The 23,073-nt window shown below is 33.9% G+C and overlaps 2 protein-coding genes across 2 annotated transcripts; one reads left to right on the top strand and one right to left on the bottom strand.

Moving 5' to 3' along the window:
• The first annotated feature begins 6,186 nt into the window (after nt 1-6,186).
• On the top strand, nt 6,187-11,378 carry LOC110690487 (uncharacterized protein At2g33490-like). The gene is made up of 10 exons (XM_021867335.1): nt 6,187-6,672; nt 6,856-6,928; nt 7,075-7,149; nt 7,452-7,513; nt 7,612-7,680; nt 8,033-8,061; nt 8,152-8,359; nt 8,468-8,725; nt 9,202-10,184; nt 10,966-11,378. Exons 1-9 carry the CDS (start codon nt 6,565-6,567, stop codon nt 10,150-10,152), a joined length of 1,833 nt encoding a protein of 610 aa, XP_021723027.1. The 5' UTR covers nt 6,187-6,564; the 3' UTR covers nt 10,153-10,184; nt 10,966-11,378.
• A 261-nt stretch (nt 11,379-11,639) lies between these two features.
• Nucleotides 11,640-15,034, bottom strand: LOC110690488 (leucine-rich repeat protein 1-like). The gene is made up of 7 exons (XM_021867336.1): nt 14,725-15,034; nt 14,424-14,556; nt 13,877-13,948; nt 12,775-12,918; nt 12,408-12,479; nt 12,253-12,324; nt 11,640-12,146 (listed from the first exon to the last, which is right to left on the bottom strand). Exons 1-7 carry the CDS (start codon nt 14,807-14,809, stop codon nt 12,068-12,070), a joined length of 657 nt encoding a protein of 218 aa, XP_021723028.1. The 5' UTR covers nt 14,810-15,034; the 3' UTR covers nt 11,640-12,067.
• Nucleotides 15,035-23,073: the final 8,039 nt, after the last annotated feature.

The following is a 23,073-nucleotide window of genomic DNA, read 5'->3' as shown; positions in this document are numbered from 1 at the left end:
AAATAAAAGCTCATAAGGGGTCTTACCTTTCAAGACTGGAGTCGGAGTACGATTAATGAGATGCACCGCAGTCATAACGCACTCACCCTAAAAATACTTGGGCAATTTAGCCTGAAACCGAAGAGCACGGGCCACATTTAAAATGTGACGGTGTTTACGCTCAACTCTACCATTCTGCTGAGCCGTGTCGACACACGACGTTTGATGTAAAATGCCCTTCTGAGCAAAAAATGACCCCAGACTCAGAAATTCTTGGCCATTGTCACAACGAACTACCTTGAATTTCTTACCAAATTGAGTCTTTGCCATAGCACAGAACTCACGAACCAACTGAGAAGCCTGATATTTACCAACCATCAAAAACACCCAAGTAGCACGACAAAAATCATCAACAATGGTTAGAAAATAACGAGCATCACAACTAGAGGCAATCTTATTCGGACCCCAAATATCACAATGAATTAAATCAAAAATTCCAGATGCTTTATTCATACTTAACGGAAAAGAGTTTCGGGGTTGCTTCCCCATAAAACAAATGTCACAATTAAACGAACAAACAGAGTTACTACTATGAGTACTATGACTACTAGAAACTCCCGGAAGAGAGCTCACAACTTGCATTGACGGATGCCCGAGACGCCTATGCCATAACAAACTTGCATCTGAAATAACCACTTTGTTTGCCTGCAGAATCCGAGCACGAACCGGACGAAAAATATAGACCCCATCACATTGGACCCCTGCTCCAATCAGGTTCCTCAAACTGCGGTCCTGAATAATGCATAGCTTGTCAGTGAACTGATAGGACGTCGTCAACCTATCAAGAAATAAGACCTAACTCGATCCTACTCAACTAGTAGCAAGGGAAAGAAAGGGTCGAACCCATGAGAGGCGTTGAATCAACCACCAAATGTAACTGTTTAAACAAGCTAGATTAAGTCGGGGGTTTTAAGTTGGTATTACGTCACACTATTCTAATTCAAATCAACTAATTCTAAGAGGTGATTAACAATATTAAGAAGGCCTAGGGCATGGGTTACACCACTCAACTTCATCACGGACCACAAGTAGCATGCATAGAAATGGTGATTTAGGGGATAAATTAGGGGAAGTTATCCAATGCACCCAACTACTCTCTCAAGCTAGAGGGATTACTTGACATCAAAACCATAACCTACTCTCGTGATTATGGGCAAGAAACAAGTGTTAAAACATCCTCACGATAACATGGTAATTCCCTTGACTAGAAATTCCTATTCTCATGGCAAATCAAGTCAATCAAGCATAAGGGAGCTTCCTCAAGTTCATCTCTCGATCCTTCGTTGAGGAAGCTAGATAAATAATTCAAGCAATGGCCAATTACAAGAATTAACAATGAAACCTCTTAAACTCAACTAATTAACACCCCACAATTAACAAATTAGTACATGCAACAAGTGTTGGTGATTACATTGAGGGTTCACCCAAACCCTAGAAATTAGACTACTCACAATCCATGGAAGTTAAAGCAATTAAAGATTTCAAGGAATTCATGAACAAATTAAAACTAAGAATTAAGTAGAATCTAACAATTAAACATGCAAAGAACAACCAAACAATTAATAAAAAGCAAGAATTAAAGATAGAAGAGAGAAAGAAAGAGTAAGAAAAATTACTAGAAGCTTCAATAATTGACTAACAATGGTGGAACTTGTCTTCTACAATGATTGGATTGAAAACCTTCAAAACAAGAACTAAAATCTATGCTAATTTGAGGATTTTTGTGTTTCAAACTAAGAGGAGTATGAAAATCTGAAAAAATTGGGAGCCCCTCTAAAATGGTCCAAAGGGGCTATTTATACTACCCCCTAAAATAAGAGGACGGTGAAAACAAGAAACGGGTAAACTGTAGGTCTGCACGGACGTGCTGAAGTTGGCACGTCCGTGCAGACCAAGGCAGAAACTCAGTTTAAGACGACCTGCTGCAGCACGGGCGTGCACCTTTGGCACGTCCGTGCTGCATCATCTGCACGGACGTGCAATATTTGGCACGTCCGTGTTGCCTCATAATCACGGAAGCACGTCCGTGCTGCATCATCTGCACGGACGTGCAATATTTGGCACGTCCGTGCAGGCCTTGGCAGAAAGATGGGTTCAGGTCTGCACTCCTGCACGGACGTGCAACATCTTGCACGGCCGTGCAGGGTCTTCTGGGCCCTTTTCTTCGTGTTTTCTTCTACGATGCTCTTGTACTTGGATTCTTTCCATCATTTCCTTGCTTCTAACCTCGGTTTGGTAACCATGGGCTTCATTTGGTCGTCTTTGGACCTAAAATCTCAACAAAAACACTAACAACCCGTGAAGCATAGGATACACAAAAATTGCATAATAATAGGGTAAAAGTGAACCAAAACACAAATTTGTTCAGGTAAACTAGGTTCAAATACGCCCTAAAACCGCATAAAATAGCAAGTTATCATGAACATAATAAAATAGCATTGTTTTTCTAACAATTGAGACACAGATAACAAGTTGCATGTAAGAGCAGGAACATATAAAACATTATCAAGAGTTAAATTATCAGACAAAATAACTCTTCCTTCCTTCGTTGCCGTTGTGCTCTTCCCATTGGGTAAACCAACAGGCGAAGAGATGTCATGTAAATCAGTGAAAAGATCAATATTACCAGACATATGATTTGAAGCGCCAGTGTCAATGAGCCAATCAAAGGAATTATACGTACCAAGTTTGCTGCCATCTGACGAAGAACCAGACTTGGCACCCTTTACCGCAGACATGAGTTCCTTCCATTGAGCATCAGTAATCGTAGGAACACTCCCACGATCAGAATCCGAAACCGGCTCATTATTACCACGAGAATTTCCAGCAGCACCAGCAAACTCACCCTTGCCCTTACCAGATGACCGACCACCACTACCTCCTCGACCACCACGACCACCACGACCTCCACGCCCCCCACCCGGGAAGCCATGAAGTTGATAACAATGGTCCTTATCATGACCAGACCTTTTACAATAAGTACACTCAATCCGTTCGGTAGTTCGACCGGAAGTCGTACCTGTTGCATTAAAACCAACAGTCGTAGAGGAAGAGGTCTCATGTGCCTCAGACACAGATTGCTTACGCTCATCAGCAACAACTTTAGCATAAGCAGCATTCATAGAAGGCAAAGGATCACTCATCAACAAAGTAGACACAACAGAACCAAACTTCTTAGGTTCCAAACCAAGACAAAACTGATGTAACAACTCATTCTCATGCAACTTAACATATTCTTTCGCAGCAGAACAAGTACAAGTAGGCAATTTCACATAACTAGACAATAAATTCTACAATTTATTCAATTCACCATAATAAACTGCAACAGAACGACCTCTTTGCTTACAATCAACAATATCATGTTTCAATTCAAAAATACGAGGACCGTTACCAAGAGAATAACGATCACGCAAATCATCCCATAAAGTTTTAGCATCATCAGGAATAATAACAGTAGAACGAATTGAAACATCAAGAGTATTATAAATCCAAGCAACAACTGTAGAATTAACAATACCCCACTGACGAAAATCTGGATGCTTGGGATCGGTTGAACAATAGAGCCATCCACGAACCTGAGCTTGCTCTTGGACCGAAGATTGTTGCGAATTGACCTCGACCATTCTTCATAGTTGTCGACGGTAAGCAGCACTGGACAAATCACCAATTGAGAGCCCTCACTAGGATGAAGGTAGTAATCGGTGAACGGCTCGTACTTAGAAGGAGGATTAGGAGGTGTGTCATCATCACCCGGCATCGCACTACACCACGATTAACCAAACCACAACTCACTAAAAAATATAAAACAAATATCAACACACCACCACCACAAGCGCACCTCACAGCACGACCAAACCAAAACCAATAAACACAAAGCACCACGCACACACAGCAGCACACACACCGTAGCACCACACACACGCAGCACCCCCACGCACCACACAACAGCAGCACGCACAACAACAACAACACCACACTACCTCACGCAGCACAGCACACGCACCACACAGCACACACACCACACAGCAGCAGCACGCACACCAAACAACACCACACAGCAGCACCACGAAGCAGATCGCAGCACCCCACAAACCAAATAAAAACGCCCAGCAGTACACTCGAAGGAATGCACCAAAAAACTGATCAGAATTGGGGAAAAGAAACCCTAATTCCGAAAAAAAAATGTAATCTTTGTAAAGTTGTAACGAAAAATTGAAGCCTAATCTCACAAACAAATGAATTTGCGGAAATAATTCAAACAAACAAACCAAGGATCGAAAAATTCTCTGAAATTAGAGAGGTTGTGATACCATGATAAAGTGGAGAAATATGGGAGAAAACGGCTTAGCCTTCTGTATTCTATTAATCACAAATATATACCAATATACAATAGAATACCTAACTTGCCTAAAACTCCTAAACAAGATAAACTTTCCAAATATACAATATTAACATATATGAAAAACCAAACTCTAATAGAAAGGTTCCTCTTCAACTCTTCAAGTCTCTTTTCAACATAGTATAATTCAATATCTAGTGGATAATAGATTATTGTTAATACCAAAAGGAAAAATATGTCCGAATTTGGGACATCAATATATGGGAGACACATTAGATTACACTGGATAAGAATTAAGGAATCAGAAACCATTTTTTTAAAAAAATTAATTAAAAGTACAAAAAAAATAAAAAAAATACATGTACGAAGTACATCTGTACATGTTACGGAACAAGCAAATTGTAGAAAGTCTCAAATTCTCAATACAAAAGAGACATAGGATGTTGAAAATTAAGGTGGTCCAAACAATAGAGTCAAAGTCAACACAATCGTTAGAATAAAAAAAATTGCGCTTAAAAAAGCTTATGGGCGCTTTTTTTGTTTGATGAGTGCTGATGTTGAAGCAAGAAAAGGTCCAAAACGAAATGAATTTTTTAAATCCTCACAAATCAAAGTTTATTTTAATTATTATCATGAAATTATTGTTATCAAAATTTTAATTATCACAAATCCAAGTTTTAATTTGTTTGATTTGATTGCATGGTTTAATAATATCAAAATTTATGAAATTTTACTAATATGTAATTAGAGATAGTTAAAGTATTTTCAATGTTATGCTAACTGTCAAATTTACAAGTCATAATATATGAGAGCTCAATTTATTATCTTTTTTTAGCCAATTTGTATCCGAACAATTTTTACTAAATTGTTATTTAATTTAAACGCCCTATTTGTCAATAGAAGATTGGCCACCATCGTTACAATTTTGGCCTTTTTTTTTATTTTTTTTATTTTTTATCTAGCAAACTTCTCATTTCAACTCCGAGTCTCCAACAACCAAGCTAATAGTTTGAAACATATAAAAATTTTTCAAGCAAATATATATATATATATATATATATATATATATATATATATATATATATATATAATATAAAAAACAAAAAAACTTGAATTTATATTATATTGTTATCAAAAGTTATTGATTATTAAACATTAAAAAAACACAAATATTTAATGATTATAATGTTTTATATGAGAATGTAATTTATAATTATAACCCGTGCAATGTAATTATATACCCATATGTCCCTATTTTGTTGGCATGTTTTGACCGGCACAATATTTTATACTCCGCAACATACTATAACTGGCACAATGTTTTACAAATTAAATTGACTAATTTTTATGAAAATTAATAATCTTGATTTTTTAATTTTGATTATGGCTTAAAAACTATATACGGAGTATAATTTATATACAACATAATGTGATCATATATTTTTATTATAACATTACTTCATATAATTTGTTTTGGAGCTCTGTTAACAAAAACATGTTTAAAGTAGTTGTAGATAAACGTGAAATGTTACTTACAATATGATTTAAATTCCAAACGGAAAGAGTGTTAGTGTAACAAACTATAATTAGAGCTCTATTAACAAAAACGTGTTAAAAGTAATATATTTCGTACTCCGTAACTGATTCCTGAACGGACGAATTATATTGCTTCTTTCCATCTAAGTCTTAACTTCCTAAATTTGGATTTTTAGAGTAGTATTTCAAGGGCAAATGCATTCAAGTTCACATTTCATAAAATTCTAAAAAGGAAGGAAGAAAGAAGAAACAAAAAGAGAAAGAAGAAAAAGAATATAAAAAGTTGAGATATAAATAAAAATAAAAATAAATATGATGTGATATGATTTCATTTTCATTTCATATTCGTTTCCATATTGGTACGTCGACGAGTACATAGAAAAATTCAACAAGAAAGTCTCACACGAAGACGAACAACGAAGAAGAACGCATTAGTTGAACAAAGCCTAATTCACACATAAAGGGTGTGAATATTACCTAATTTCATTTCAAATTCTTCAATTTTAATTTCAATTTCAAATTTTTTATACAATTTTGGGAGGATTTTTTTGTTGATTGCATCGCAAGTTTTCTCCGCCATTAATCCTTCAATTTCGACCTTCGTAATTTCTCTCTCCTCTGTAATTGTTGGCGAAATTTCTGTAAAAAAAATGAAGACTTCATTGAAGAAATTGCTTAATCATCATAATAAGCACAATAACAAAGACAGAAAAATTCAGCCTCTTGTTCAATTGGATGAGCTTGCTAAAGCTTCCGAGGTATGTTTTTTTAGGGTTTAATTTCGATTTTTGATTGGTTTTTATGCAATGTTTATTCAATTTTAATGTATTATATTATTGGTGAAATTCAAGAATTTCATAATTTTGTAATTTTGATTGTTGTTAATATTTTGTAAAATGAATTTGAAATTAACATGCAATTTTATGTTTTGAATTGAGCAGGCTATGCAAGATATGAAAGACTGTTATGATAGTTTGCTTTCTGCTGCTGCTGCGGCAACAAATAGTGCATATGGTATGATGAATTTTATTTTCTTTTTACACTTTAATTATTTTGTATATAAATTATGAATTAATGTAGTTAATTTTGCAATTGTAGCACAAAATTATTATGGAATTGTGTGTATAATTTTTTCTAAAATGATTTTTGATGTTCTTTAGAGTTTTCTGAATCATTGCGTGAGATGGGTGTTTGCCTCCTTCAGAAAATTGCATTGAATGATGATGAAGAATCTGGTGAGTTTTCGAAATTCGATTTAAATTCGATTTGATTTTCGATTTCATGTATTTTGAAAATATAGACACTGGCTTAGTAAACCTGCATTTCATATTAATTAGCTTTTCTTATCAGAATAACATCAGTTCTCTTTTCATGCTTAGCAACTGATATTAACCCTTGTTAAATTTTTTTTATTTTTGTTCCTACTTATGATATATTTCTTCTTCTGTACTTCCTTTTTGTGTGCATAATAGACTAATTTCGATTAGTGATTGTTGATTGTCCTTCCTTTAACCCGAATTTCATTACTTGCTTGTAGGTAAAGTGATGTTGATGCTTGGAAAAGTGCAGTTTGAACTCCAAAAGCTTGTTGATAGCTATGTGAGTATAGTTTGTAATTTGCAGAGGGCATTCAATTTGACAATATATGCATCTGGTTTTATTTTGAAGATCACTAATCTTGTCCTTTTACTTTTCAGCGCAATCATATTTTTCAAACAATCACGGTTCCATCAGAATCACTTATAAATGAGCTTCATACTGTGGAGGTTAGTTTGTTTTGACACTACTTTTTTGTTTTGTTTCAATTTTTATTAATGTGGTGATTGTATGTGTCACAAAATCACAGTTAGTGTGTGTCTGGTGGTTTTGATTAGTACTATTTTAATCTTTGTTGGTGCTAATTATTGTACATTGACACAAGATTAAAACTTTATCCTCTCTTCTTTCAACTTCTTGTTCTGCTGGAGTGCTGGTTACTTTTATTATGGAATGTCGCCCTTGCAAAAATATCTCTTGCCTCATTCAGCCTTATTGCATTGAAAGGAGGACTTTCTTGATGTCATTTTTTGATTTGAATTTGACTGTGCCTGATGCATTGTATTTTAAATTGTATTGCAGGAAATGAAGCATCAATGTGATGAGAAAAGGTGATTCTGTTTTAAGGGTTTGAATCTCCATTCTAACCATTTTTCGCATTTAATCAAGTAGCCCTTAAACTCGTGCTTTGGGTTTTGCAGGGATTTATTTGAGTACATGAGAACAAAATACCGGGAGAAAGGAAGATCCAAAAGTGGGAAGGGGGACACTTTTACATTGCAGCAATTACAAGCAGCAAAAGATGAATTTGATGAAGAAGCTACCTTGTTTGTCTTTCGTTTAAAATCTTTGAAACAAGGGCAGTCCAGAAGCCTTCTTACTCAGGCAGCACGCCACCATGCTGCTCAGGTTGTTATCTTATTATTGAGCTATTTCTTTTTTTTTTTTTTTTTTTTTTTTTTTTTTTGGTGCCATAGTTGGTTTTGACGTTTGATTTATGTTTTTGCTGGCAAACAGCTATCTTTCTTTAGGAAGGCGCTTAAGTCACTTGAGGCAGTTGAACCACATGTGAATTTGGTGACTCATCAGCAACATATAGATTACCAGTTCACTGGCCTCAACGATGATGAGTCAGAAGATGTTGAAGATGATGATGACAGTGAAGATGATGTTAGCAGCACCTCTAGCATGGAAGATGAAGAAGAGTTGAGATCCGATTATCAACGTAATGATCGGCAGCTCAGTTATATTTCTGCTGCAAGAAGCAATATGGAGGTTGGTAGAATTTTACTAACTTTTGGCTGAAAGAATCTCCATGCATTATCCTTTTCTCGTCTTTCCAATTGTCTGATGTCATTTTTGAGTTAAACCTGTTAATCATAAAAGAATTTAAAAGCAAGAATAATACAGATTATGGTGATCAATTGAATTTTTTTATGTGGCCTAGAAGAAATTTTAAGGCTAGCCTCACCCATATCTCCTCCCTTATTCTCTTGCACTCCTCCATATCTTTTGCTTTTCTGCATACTTTAGAGCTAGGAAGGCTTCGCTTGTCACTTTCTATTTTTTTTTTCTCCCCCATATGGTTCTGTCTTTTTGAAACACTTGCACAACTTTATAACATGGTTCATTTGTTTCTGTCCATTGTTTGCTTGAACATTTTCTGGTTTCTTTCTTTCTGGAGCGTGTTGCATGGTTCACAATGACAAAAGATCCGTTGGATTAATGTCAGAAAAGTTTGTAATTTGCAGGGAAATGTGAAAGCTAGCTATGAGGATTCTTTTATAAGAGAAAAGAAGATCCTCAGTCAATCAGCCCCACTGTTTACTCAGCGGAAGTTTGAACCAGCTGAAAGGATAAGATTGATGCAGCCATCATCAACAAAGAAGTTCCATTCTTATGTTTTGCCTAAACCAGGTGATACAAGACGGGTTTCTGCTTTACAAACCAAGGCACTTCCTCTGCATGCTGAGAATTTATATCATTCATCTCCTCTGGAGCCGAACACGTATGAAAAGATTGTGCGAACTGAAACCTTGTCTGGTCCTATCATCCTAAGCTCAAAGTCAGTATTGAAAGAAAATAATAACATCAGAATGCCCCCACCTTTGACTGAGGGTATTTCAGCGCAGCTGCTGAAACCTGAGATCACATTGAGTAGCAAAAAACTCAAATTACAATCCTTTTCTGGTCCTTTGACTAGCAAACATTTGTCAACTAAGCCTTCGTTATCTGCTGGCAATCCTGTAAGTGTCACTGGTGCTCCGCCATCTTCCTCCGGACCCATTTTTAGGAGTACTGTACATCGATCAGCATCATCCCCTGTGATATCTCCTACTACCTCACCAACTTTCACCTCTCCGAGAATAAATGAGCTTCATGAGCTTCCAAGGCCTCCAGTGCACTTTATATATGGTTCTGGCAGACCTTCAGGCACTGTTGGACATTCTGCACCATTGGTGTCAAGAAGTTCAGAGAATTCTGCTGCTAGTAAATTCTATTTGTCTAAGATAGCATCCCCATTACCCACTCCTCCTCGAATAGGTTACTACTCCATGCCCTTAAGTGGTGCTGGAGCAGCAACAAAATCACCACCTTCCAGGCCTTCGGAAACCTCACCTGTTTCAGAGAAGACGGGTGATATTTTCTCACCTCCTTTGACACCAATGATGTTAGAAAATCAGCATCCAACAAAAAGTTGATTTCTACCATCTTGTAGGCTGCTTTACCAGAGGTAAACTTTATCTTGTTTTCCTTTCTGAAAGTTGTGCTTCAAACATTAAGAAATGATATATTAGATAGCATTGTTGCTTGGATATTCTTGAAGTTCTTCTATATCTATTTATCAAGTATATGAATCATTATTCTGACCAAAAAAAAGAGAGCGACTATATGCACCTGTATCAGGGCTGTATACAATCTGGATGAAGCAAATTACCTTATATCCAAAAGCAGACATTAAATTTTATTATTATTGTACTTGCGGTATTTTGGCTTTTCACTCCGAAACTTTACCACATATTTTCATAGTTAGAGGACAGTATAATTCATTTAACCATAATGCTTTCAAATGTTATTGAAAGTTTGAAACTTATACCTTACTCAATAGCTTATGAAATTGAGTGTCTTTTACAATAAAGGAGAAATATATTACAGCGCTGTCCTTGTGAAATTACAGGTTTTAATATTTTTTTTTTCTTGTATAATGTTGGGTTTTCACTGCCCTTGTGAAGTTGTAGGTTTTAATTTTTGTTACCCTAGTAATATGTTTGGCTTTTCACTGCACCACATTTTCTGTTAATTGCAGAGGACAGCACAATTAATTTAAAACCTCTTTGCCATTTTTGCTTTCAAATCATAGTGCAATCCCTGTTAAATTAATTTAGAATTTTTTTGCCTTTTAACCCAGTTGCTTGTTGATGATGAATCAAATATATGTGCAAGAATTTTTAATTTGCAGCTAAAACGGAAAAAAGCTATTCTTGCAGCTAACTAGTATCTTGTCTATTTTGCAGGTCTTATGCTTAGTTTGCACCTCCTACTGAGCCTATCTGCTCGTAAGTTGGCGCCTAGAAAATCACAGGAACAAGCCCCTGTATAGACTGTGCTTGTTCGTGATCATAAAATGCATACAAGCTGGTTATATTGGTATTACAGCATGTTCGTTTGTAAAAGAGCATAGATTATAATATATGGCATAGAAAATTAGGAGATAATCTGCTCTTCATTGTTATATGATATATATAGTTCTTCCTTATGGTACTCAGCAAAAATTAGGCCTCTGTACATGGTTGCATAATTCTTTTGAAAATTACAATACATATATTTGTTTATAGGAGTATTATTTAATTTGTAATAGGAATTTCCCAATTTTTGGGTATTTTTTGCAGAATAAAAAGTTTGTAAGATGAATAGATGATATTGGTTAGTTGCTTTTCAGATTTCTCTGTACATCCAATTTGATTGTTTGAACAAAACCAGTAGATGATAGACTATCTAGACAAGTCTTAAGAATATTTTGCAAATCTTGCTTATTTGCGGAGAAAGTTTATGCTAAGATCATGGAAATTTAATGCAAAGGACTAGCAACCTTTGGTCAGTTAATCAAGTCTCTTGTATTAACTTTCTTCGTTCTGGAAAAAAAAAATGCTACTCTTCATTTCAATCTGATCACTTCCTACCAAGCAACTCTGTAACAATCAATTTACTTAAGAAATTACAATGCGCTTTAGTCGATTGACCATTCCGCAAACAAAAGTCTTTTCATGCATGATGCATCCGATATTACAGAAGATACGGAAACAAGCAATTTCCGAGAGGTTCCAACCAATTAGACAATCTACCTCCACAATAAGCTTCCTTACAAAGGAATGAAACCAGTTACAAAACAAGTAGTAGTAGTTCTGAGGGTTTACAGATATATTACATTTGGGGACAAAACCGAACTCAAAATAAGGATTCATCCAACATTCGAGTCTCTGTCTTAACATCAGACAGAGAATCCTAAGGACTATAGCCTGTTGTTCTCCCTTTTTGATGCAGTATAATGTTAATTATCAGATATTCCTACTACATAATCGCTGTTTTTGCCAAGTAATCTTGCACCTCTTTCAAATTTCAGTAACATTCTTTGCTGGAGTCATATCGCACAAACCCGATCAATTCCGGTCCTTCTATCCTGGGATTGTTCACAAAACTGAAATAGACACAGCAGGAAAACAGACCTTTTAGTCAGTCCAGCATGTAAAATACAGTAATGGAGATTTGCGACTTAAAGTAAGAAGAACGTAAACTGTGATCACCTCTCTTCTGTGAACTTAGAGAAGGAACCAGCTGTTGGAAAAGTACCACACAAGTTATTGTTTGACACATTTCTGCAGCCATCAAATGAAGATTGTGAGAATACAGTTTTCCCCCTTAGAGAGGTAAATACAAAGTGTATGATTGAGAGGCATACAGGATCTTAAGGTTTCCGAGCTTGGTAAGCTCTCGGGGGATTCTTCCTGTCAGATTGTTGTTGTTCAATCGTCTGCATACGTGAAGAGCCATCATTAGAAGCAGCTTAACATCATTACAAAAAAAAATACAATGACAACGTAAAAATGAATCACTTGATTCATGTCAAACTGTGTGCAGCATAATGATCCTTAATTTATACTGCAACTTTGATAAAACTCCAAGCACGCATCTCATGCTTGTGTTTGCATGAAGATATTCATTAAAGATGGTTCCTCGATTACATTAAATTTTCATCTTCGGTAAAAATACAGTTATACAGATTACAGAACAGAAAGGAACTCGTTAACAGTCATTTCAATGCTTACAGAAATTTTAGGTTGGAGAGCTTAGACAGTGACGAAGGAATTGGATCGGTAAGATTATTGTGAAACAGATCTAAGCTCACAAGGCTCTTTAACCCACCAAGCTCCTTTGGTATATGGCCTACAAAGTTGTTCGTGTACAGTTCCCTGACAAAACCGCACCAAAGTATAGTCAATCGATTAATTAATCATGCATAATGACGTACTAATTGCTACCTGTCTCAGCATCAACTTATATGGTACTAAGTACTAATTAACATAGTGGAGCCTCAAATTATCAAGAGACTGGTCCAACATTTACAGTGCTCAACTTATGGGTGGTGGGTAGGTTCAAATTCCATCCAAAACCACATATCATACTGATAGTGAAATAACATTAGTCATGTTTTGTCATTAGTAACATTCGTAAATAAATTAAACAAAAAAAATTACCAAGTTCAAGTCGATACAAGACTAATGCATATATAGAGTCGGACAATAACTGTATTTATCTTCGAAAAAGGATTAACCCGTCTCTAATCGAATTATTTTTTTCACTCCAAAATCGCCCTTAGAGTAGGTTTAAAAATCGACTCTCATTAGTCTCATAGCATTCGATATAACAATAACATAATAAATACATAATTACATCCTTTACCATAATTCCTCGAGAATCAATATTACTAAAGAAGTAAACTTCTTTTTAAAAAATTTGACAAAAATTAAAGTGGTGAACTTAATAGAAAATAAGAAAAGAAATTTTTCAAAATTTCTTTAAAACTTACTTTATGACAATAAGGAGGTGAGCATGAATGCAGCAAGAGAAATTTTTCACAAGTCAAGTTCAGATGCAATAAATAAGTTGACAGTTGAAACAGGAACTACTAGATCTATCACTAAGAATACAACTTAAGAGAATTTAATGAGAATAAATAGCAGAGAATTATAAAATACCATTTAATGTTCAAAATATAGATAGGTAGATAGCTCTACTGTAAAGTCTGTAATTGATTGAATTTAATTAGATACATAGGTCAACTAGATTACTTGTCATATTAACTTATTAAGGCAGTACTTATTGCTGCACAAAAAAAAAAAAATAAATAAATAAATAAATAAAACTTACAAGTATTTAAGGTGCTCAAGTTTTCCCAACTCAGGAACCAATTTTCCTGATAACTTTGCATTTCCAAGATCCCTGTTATCCAATGATTTTACACTAATCAACAATTTGGTTACAAGTTAAAGGAAAATGATATATATAGCCGAGTAGCCTATATATAGCTAAAGGCGGAAATATTAAGCTAAATAAATCATTATTTATACCAAATGACGGGTGATTTTGTCATTCATTCCAAAGTTTATACCAATTAAGGTAATCAGCTAGTAGTATTAACTCAAAACATAGGAATATGAGTATATGACCATTATGTTGTTGATATTAGGGTCCAAAACTCCAGTTGCAGGGAATTAATCAAACTTAAGCATACAATATACGGAATAGAATGACCATATGTTATATCGTCTCTAAAAGTTATTCCTGTTTTAGCGATGATTATTACTATTACCCGACAGAAAAAGTTAAGACACGAAGAAAATTTAGAGACGGAGGGAGTACTAAGTACGAGTAATTGATATTAGGAAGATGCAAAGTGAAAAGAGAGAGAAATTACAAGCGGGTGACCCGATTATGATGGTCACAGGTAACATGAAACCAAGTACAAGGGTCAACAAGGGTCGGATCCCAACTCTGCAACACATTTCCCGGGTCAATTACTGACCTTCTCAGAGCATACAGAGCATCCCCTGTAAAATTACATCAACATTTATTTTTAAAATTAATAACCCACCAAAAAAAGAGAAACTTTATTTAAATTTATTAGTTCATTTCGTTAATTAAAATCAAGAAATAAATTTTATGTTAAATTTGAAATTAAACCCAGGAATGAAGAAACAAAAATGAGCAGAACATACCTTCTAAATTAGCATGAACACAGAAAAGTGTTGATAAAATTGAAAGGAAAGTGATTGCAAAGAAAGTTAGAGAATGAAATTCCATTGTTATAAAACTTGAAGGTGCAGTTTTAGAAAGTGTGTTTGAAATCACGTTGATTGTGTGAGAGAGGGGCGAGAAAGAGAGAGAGAGAGAGACAAGAATGTAAGTTTGGTGGGTTGGGGTTCAGTGAGAAGTGAAAGTGTTTGTTTTGGTGAAGACTGAAGAGGAGAAGAGAGGAGGGTGTTTGTGTTGTTTTGTGTGTGATTTTGGGGTTCGTTAATTAATTATTTATATAGACTCAGGAGCATTTTATAGAGCCCATAAAACATAATGCCTCCATTGGATTAGCTCTCTTTCACCTTTAATTAAGTGGTGGTAAATGGTATAATCGAGCAACTAATACACCAATACTTGTATAAGTTGTATTAGAGCTTTAGGGCCATTAGGGGTGCTCAAGTAAGGCACTTTTCCGCTCTACTCTACTGAGCTCTGTCTTAGTGATACATGATCTGTATTTGAAATTTGTTCTGTTGTGCTAAAATATTGCTCTGCTCTACTCATAAGCTCAAAAGAACAGGGCCTATTGTTATAACCAGCATCTTAAGTAGATGTGAAAGAGCAAAAAATAAATTTAGGTACTGTATCTAAAACTTTAACAGACTTTTTAATTAATGACATCTACAATAAATTTAATACAAGTATACTAAATTTAAGGGTAGGCTATACATAGTCCTTAGGGTTACATATAAGCATTAAAAAAACTCTTATAAATTGTTTAAATTTAGAAAATCGTAACAAAAACACACTAATTACATTGATCTACACGTATTTTTGACATGAATATCCTAAGGGTATGTATAGCATTACCCTTAAATTTATTATATTAAATAATATTCCCTCATTCTCTTTATTAAGAACTTATTTGGATTAGAGAGAGAGAAAAAAAATAGTTGAAATTAGTTGAAGAAAGGGAGAGAGATAGTGTTGGAAAACGGTATTAGTGTTTGTGCTTCTCAATTGATTTAATTGTGATAAAGGTTGGAGTGGTGGCTTCATTAAGTTTCAAACTTAACTATAGGCTCTAATAAAATGTTATAAAATTATTTCATTCTAGCAATATATACTCGTATATGGTGTTATTAAAAAGATGCGTTAGGTGATACATAATCGACCACATATTTAGAACTTAGAAGGTCCCATTTCAAATTTCAATATAGTACTAAAGAGTAAAGACTTGTGTATTTGGTTAATGACTTCTAGTTAATAATTCGTGCAATTGGTTTCATTGACCCAATTTATGGTTATTGACTCTTTAGTAATCAAGTTTTCCATGATTTATACTCCGTAATTCACATGACCCAATTTATGGTCTATTGACTTCTTAGTCTTTATTTGTCCATTATTACTAGAATGAAGTAATTTTATGTACTTAGTTTAGGCTTTTTTGACTTCTCAACAAAGCCATACTTGTGGTTATAGAATAGGTTTATCAGCGAAATTGTTATTAGAACTCTATGAGCTTAACATCCATCTTGGGATATTATAAGATCAAGGTGTTACTTAATAACCCATAATGACAAATGAATTATACTACATACTAAAGTATGAGATAAAAGTTTGATTGGACTATCAATAGAATAATCTTAGAATATGATCCAACCCTATGAGAAATTTATACATTATATCTTAATCCATAGTGCTATATTGTAAAAAGAAAAGGAGAAGAGGAAAGAACAACAAAGAAAAGAAAGGGAGAAGAGAGGAGGGATAAAATGGGATTTCATTTTCCTGCACAATAATTCCAATTCCCTTTCCTTTCCTTCCCCTTTCGGGCCTATTCTCATTTAATGAACTAGATTGAATATTTTATGAGAGAAGAAAATTAGAAATCAAACTGTACTGAATTGAAAATAAGCTGAAAAGAACAGACCCTTAGTCGATAAGTCATATTCAAATAAGAGAACATAAATCCTTTATCAATCACTTTTTCACCCCCCGATCTTTTTTTCTCTCTAAGTTATCCGATCTAGAATGAATTCATCTCTTTTTAAATTCCATCTTTAAATTCTCCAATTAACATTTATATTGTGGCAAGTCTAGTAACTTAATATGGTTATTGAACGACAAAGTAGGCTAATAATGAGATGAACCGTATAACAAGTTGATACTTGAAAGAGTTTGGTTGGGAATAATGGACATGAAAGCTGTTTAAAGACTGAATAAAATTGGTTGTCTCTTGGTGCAACTTTATTCACACCATTTGAAAAAAAATGAACTTGTTTAAAGAAATTAAAAACACGTCAGGAAGAAGATATGCATGGGACGTACTTGTTGGTGGAACAAGGGAGACCAGTCCATGAAAGAGTTGGTACAAGTACAACGTACAACACATTAAACAACACTTTTCAAATCTATGCCCATCATAGTTTTTTTTTTTTTTTTTTTTTTTTTAAGATAAGATGAAAGACCCTATTGAATTACAGGTTTAACCAGGTCAATTCCGCAGGTCAGCGCATCAAACTAAGGGGGAAGTAAGGAAATTTCCCTACTCCCAAGCAATTTGTAATTAGTGGGGCTCGATTTCGATTCACTCGAGCTTGTGACTTCAAAATCACAAGATAAGTTCCCTACCAACTCCACCAAACAAAGTTTGGTTTACACCCATCATATATGTACTTAAATATTTTTATACTTTGCATAATTCTTTTTTTTTTTTTTAAATGTAGATAATTTTATTTTTGGAGTATTTAGGAGTCCTTTTCTCCTCCTTTGGCACTATATGGCATATCGCATATGCCTAGCTATATGACATAGGGAATAGTATACCCTTGGTTCCTTACCATGTTAAACAAGTCAAGCTAAAAGAAGAATTATTCTATGATATATTGGTATTGATTCAATTCAGAATATGAGGTTAGTGTAATTAAATATTAACTATAAGACACAACAATACATATACTTACATTTGACATTTAGTATTACAAGATAACTCGTGGAGATATTCTTCCCAAGACAGTGATAAAAAGGTATCAACATAGTTTGTATATTAGTTCTTTTTTCTTAAGAGACCCTAGCTCTTGAGTCTTGAGGGGTGCTTTAAAATGATATTCTTTATCTTTTGTATTGTAAAAAAATTATGGACTACTTCCTCTGTTTTTTTTTACTTGACCTGTTTATTTTATCATGCTTGTCAATGCAAAACTTTAACGGTCAATAACTTTAATTCTCCATAATTAAAAAATATAAAAGTTATATATTATGATAGTACTTATTGAGACGAATTTAAAATGATCCAACATGAATATGTTTTTCTTTACATATTATTCACAAAACACGATCAAATGAGGGATGATGAATAGTGTAAAAGTCAAAGCGGGTCAAGTAAAAAAGAACAGAGGAAGTATTAAATTATAAAGGGTCCAAAACATTTGAGGATGGTTTTTTTTTTTTTTAATAGCAAAAATATTTTATTAATTAAAAGTCATACGACATCTACAATATAGATTCGATGTAAACAAATACACAAGATATTGAATCAAACAAAATTTTCCTTCATAAAAACTACGATCGTCGAGTAGATCTTGCAATGTGGAACATCTCCCGCTTATATCGCTGGAAAATACAGTCTTGTTGGAGAGACAATCTAACGATCCTTTGTAGCCGTGAGAATGTTTTTCTTCTGATTCATCTGTCTGCATTCGAAAACTTGATAACTTTTTCACCAACGAAATAATTTTACGACAATCCATTAGATCTAATATCATGGATTCAAAACTAAGAAATTTCTCCCCTGAAAAGAGGAGATAAACCTTGTCTTTCGAAGGAGGTTGAAAACCCTTGTCTTTCGAAGGAGATCGGAAACTCTTTCTTTTGAGGGAGAAAAGTTCCTCCCAAAAGGAAGAAGCATTATTATAAAACCTAAAAAAACTTTAAAGAAACTAGGATTGGGGCTTTCCCGATGGAAACCCCTTTAAATTTCAACAATGGAGGCTAGGGTTTTGGAGAGAGGAAGGAGAAGAGAGGAAGTCGGTTCTGTTATATTTGTAAGATTTGAGGATGGTGATATTACTGATATACATAGTATGTAGCATGAAATAGATGGATTTTACATAAATTTAGGGTCTGTTCTCATTGACTGAACTCAGCTGAACTGAACTGAACGGAACTGAACTAAGCTGAACTGAACTGAACGGAACTGAACTGAGCTGAACTGAGCTGAGCTGAACTGAAGTGAATTGAACTAAACTGAGCTGAGCTGAAATGAACTGAATTGAGCTGAACTGAACTGAATTTCAACGTAAGAGAACAAACCCTTAGAGAATCGTCTTTTCTAGATGTCATTAGTGTCATATATTGAAAACATCGTTTTGTGCTTCTTGTGAGTCTATTGAATTCCAACACTTAAATCCCGTTCAACTTATAATTAAAATTGACTTATTTGATATATTTGTGACATTCTGACATCATTTGTCAGTAAAATATGCGTTTGTTTAAAGCTTTTATAGTCATCCTAAATCACATAAAAGTCAACTTTATAAAGAGGTTACTTTAATTTTGTATACTTTAAATCACATAGTATTATCTATTGTATGTGAAACATATTGTTCAGCTTAGTCTAACTGAACCCGAACCTAAGCCTGTGCACATAAAATTAGGTGCTAACAAAAGGACCCTTGATGGGCCAAAATGTGGGCACCTCTAGCAAGTGCAAAAAGATGATGAGTGCATGTGAAACTCGTCTTTTAATGTTCTTATTCAAATTAACACCGTCCCCTTGGATCAACATTTGTCTGACCTTATTATAAAGATATTATGTTGCATTACATTTCATATGTTAACTTTATTTTTATTATTATGTTCTTTATGAAAAAAGATTGCACTTTCTTGTGGAGCAGACAAATTACAATGAGAAGATAGTGGGTCAACTAATGGAAAATACGAAATTAGTTTGACCAACTATGTAGAATTTGTTCCTCAAAAGAGGTGACTTGAGCACTATATCAAAAAAAACAAAAATAAAGTTTTCTTTTTCTTTTCTTTTCTTTTGTGTTTCTTGTGTTGCTCCAATCAAAGTTTTGAATTTTGATCAATTACAAAGAGGCAAAGTTAAAGGTGCATTAATCTCTGGAAAGTTTACCTTCTTCAAACCAAAAAGTTTTCTATATAAGTTCACCATCAAGTGTATAATTACCTTTGCACGATTGATGTTAGCTTTTGTTCGTAGTTCATCATTGCTCATATATGCAACTTTCGCGCCACGAATGTGTAAGTTTATTTGTACTTATTATACTCTCTCCGTCCCAAGTTACTCGCAACGTTTTGACTTTTTGCACTATTCACACATCTCACTTTGACCATCTTTTTAGCTATTGTATAAAGGCCAATGTAATCATGAAATATGTTGTTGGCTTTATTTGAATGTATAGTTTCTAAATATAAATTCTTTATAGCTTATATAGGTATATAATAAAAGATATTAACGGTCAAACATGTGCATCGGCAAGTGTGTCCAATCAAAATGTTGCAAGTAAACTGGGATAGAGGGAGTACTTTATTATCATTTTGGTTTTCATGAGTTAATGTTATATATGGAGGGAAAATTCGAACTAGAACCTAGTTTGAATTTATGGTAGATATTTTTAAGCTAAATTTGATAACTCTATTATTGATTTATTTAAAATTACTGTTAACAAAAAACCACTATTAACCCTTCCTTAAAAAGAATGAAAACTATTTTAATCTAAAATAGCAATTAGATGCATGTCTAAATTACTTAATAAATGAGTAACAGACAACTATTTAGGCTGGGATTATACGGAGTAATAACCTAGCTAGACAAATATATTTCTCATCCTTTTAAATTAATCTCTTTGTCTATTCTTTTGTACTGTATGCTTTTAGTTATTACTCGTATTGGATAATTTTGAACAAATAACTAATTTTAAAATGAAGCCAAAGTGTTAATAAGAATATAGCAATAGTTCATCAAAGATAATCATATTTCCAATATAAGTCAAAGCCAAAATGAAAAATATAATTATAAAAAATGAAGCTCAACTTAATTTAGTGCATTATTTATCTTATATATAGGTAGTATACAAGTATTTTTGATGATTGTGACAAATTATATAGGTCAAAGCTCTATAGATTTGAAAAAAGAATATGGATAAAAGCATATAATCAGCCTGCCCAACATATATAAATGAAGATTATATTGGAATAATAAAATAAAAGTCAAGGACAAATCTCTAATAATCGTAGATTCAAAATTAATGATGAGTAAATGACCCATTTGTTCAATGTAAAGGTGAACCAAATTGCAGCAAATTATCCAAGGAGAAATAGAATTTGAAATAGGAAGTGCATTTGCTTTTTGTAGTAAAGTATAAAGTGATATTCCCTCATTTTAAGTTTTGTTGTTTCCATTCTTTCTGCCTCTGCCCGAACATTTTTTCTTGTGTTGGTGCTCTGACCTTCTACATTCTTCCATTTCTTTTTAAGACATGGATGAATAAAAGTTTAGGCTTTTCCTCAAAGGAAGAAAAAAAAAAAGATGGTTTAGACCTTACATATAATGTCCGACTATAGTCTCATGTGTTGCACGTTTTTGTTATTGCTCTATAGTCTATATGACTTTTTAAAATGGTAGTGTATTCTTAATATTTTGGAGAATGCTTGATCACAATTTCAATATATTTGTGAGAAAGATGTCTTGAAACTTTGAGAAACAAAAACAAAAAAAAAAAAAAAATTGATGGCTGATTTGACTATAATATGACTTTGTTTGTACATTAACCCACAAGGAAAAATTACATGGAGTATCAAATGAGGCTTATCGAATGTGTTAATGTATATTTTTCAAAGACTATGTAATTTTCATAATTTTTTTGTTACATAATTAAAGAAATTTAGTATGTATAGTAATTAAATATCACACATAAAACCAATATATATGATGCAAGGCTTTTTTTTTTTTTTGTTTTTGTTTTTGTTTTTGTTTTTCCTGATTTGATATTTAACTTCTGTTATACAAAACTTAAATTATTATGGAGTACTGTAGAAAGAGAGCACTAGGAGAAATTTATTTGAAGCAGTTTTATATGGGCTAAGAGCTGTGGTCCAAATCTCCAACCAGCCTGTACAAAAGCAAAGAAGCCCAAATTCTATGAAGACAGTTTAGATTTCCATTCAGTAAAGGCCCAACCTACATTTATTTATATATTTATTGACAAAAGCTAAACCAGGATTTTTATTATTGTGGAAAATATTGTATGCACCTGTTTAACATGTTTTTCCTTCAAAGAAAAAAAAAATGCCATTATTTTTACTCATATATGCTAATCCAGTAATTTATATACAAGGATGTTATTTGATAAATGGCATTGCTTCAGTGTAGTAATAGACTAATAGTCTTGGTTCTTGTATGGATATCTACAACACTTCAAGATAAATGGAAGCAATATCATATGTCAACAGTAATCATGCAGAACTAGAACTAGTAATCTAGTACGCCTTCCCAATTAACGGAAAGTTTTCAGTATAGACGATGGAGAGCCAGTATCCATCTGCAGTCTACGCGATTGAGTTGAATTAAGTGTTGCTTATACAGAACTGTAGGCGATCCATGAAATTCTTAAGAGTGAAATGGTTTGTGAAAAGGAGAGAGTAAGAAAATAATTTAACCTTTTGATCTTGTGGATTGGAACACATGAAGATCGTTTAAAATAGACGAGGTTTATAGTGAGCAGTAGACACTTACAGGTACCGCAATGACTTTCAGATGCCAAGAACCGATTTAATGAGCCCTGATAGTCAACACTATCAACAGAGATGGAGTTGGTCTTGATGCTTTGCAATCAAAAATCGAATTCCTGAAATTGCAAAGTTTGTTTTGTGACAGTTTCTGGACTTGGTTAACCAAGCATGCAGCCATTAGAGATTATGCAGTATTTCCCTTACAAGGAGGTCCTGAAAACTGCAATCTGCAAGTTCTTCTGTTCTATTATACCAGGAGTCCAGGACTGCTGAGTGTTTGATAACTTGTTTGATAAGACATCATTTTACAATCTTTAAGCAGTCAATTCTATGACTTAGACTTCAAGAATAGCACCAAGAAGCAACATAACAGCAAATACCAAGTCATAGATTACAGTGAAGCCTTTATTCTTGGCTAATCCACCTGATAAGCACAGAACAATTATCCAGTAAAAAAAAAAAGCTTCTTATTCGATCAAAAACTTGAGGGAAAGATGGAAAATCAAATGCAAGAATCAAGGTATACACAGGCAGGATTTAATCTCTGCCTTCTTTCTCTCTGCTGTAGCTTC

Source organism: Chenopodium quinoa, unplaced genomic scaffold, assembly GCF_001683475.1.
Source record: "Chenopodium quinoa cultivar QQ74 unplaced genomic scaffold, ASM168347v1, whole genome shotgun sequence".
NCBI classification, from domain to species: Eukaryota; Viridiplantae; Streptophyta; class Magnoliopsida; order Caryophyllales; family Amaranthaceae; genus Chenopodium; species Chenopodium quinoa.
Note: the sequence above shows the minus strand (reverse complement) of the source record. Positions and strands in the feature narration are given on the sequence as shown.

Bases quoted from the DNA above. Each gene is read 5' to 3' on its own strand.
- LOC110690487 (XM_021867335.1), top strand. From the start codon at position 6,565: ATGAAGACTTCATTGAAGAAATTGCTTAATCATCATAATAAGCACAAT. The intron at 6,929-7,074 runs GTATGATGAATT...GATGTTCTTTAG, and splicing joins GGCAACAAATAGTGCATATG to AGTTTTCTGAATCATTGCGT. The intron at 7,681-8,032 runs GTTAGTTTGTTT...ATTGTATTGCAG, and splicing joins ATGAGCTTCATACTGTGGAG to GAAATGAAGCATCAATGTGA.
- LOC110690488 (XM_021867336.1), bottom strand. From the start codon at position 14,809: ATGGAATTTCATTCTCTAACTTTCTTTGCAATCACTTTCCTTTCAATT. The intron at 14,557-14,724 runs GTATGTTCTGCT...GTAATTTTACAG, and splicing joins TGTTCATGCTAATTTAGAAG to GGGATGCTCTGTATGCTCTG. The intron at 12,325-12,407 runs GTATGCCTCTCA...TGATGGCTGCAG, and splicing joins CTCGGAAACCTTAAGATCCT to AAATGTGTCAAACAATAACT.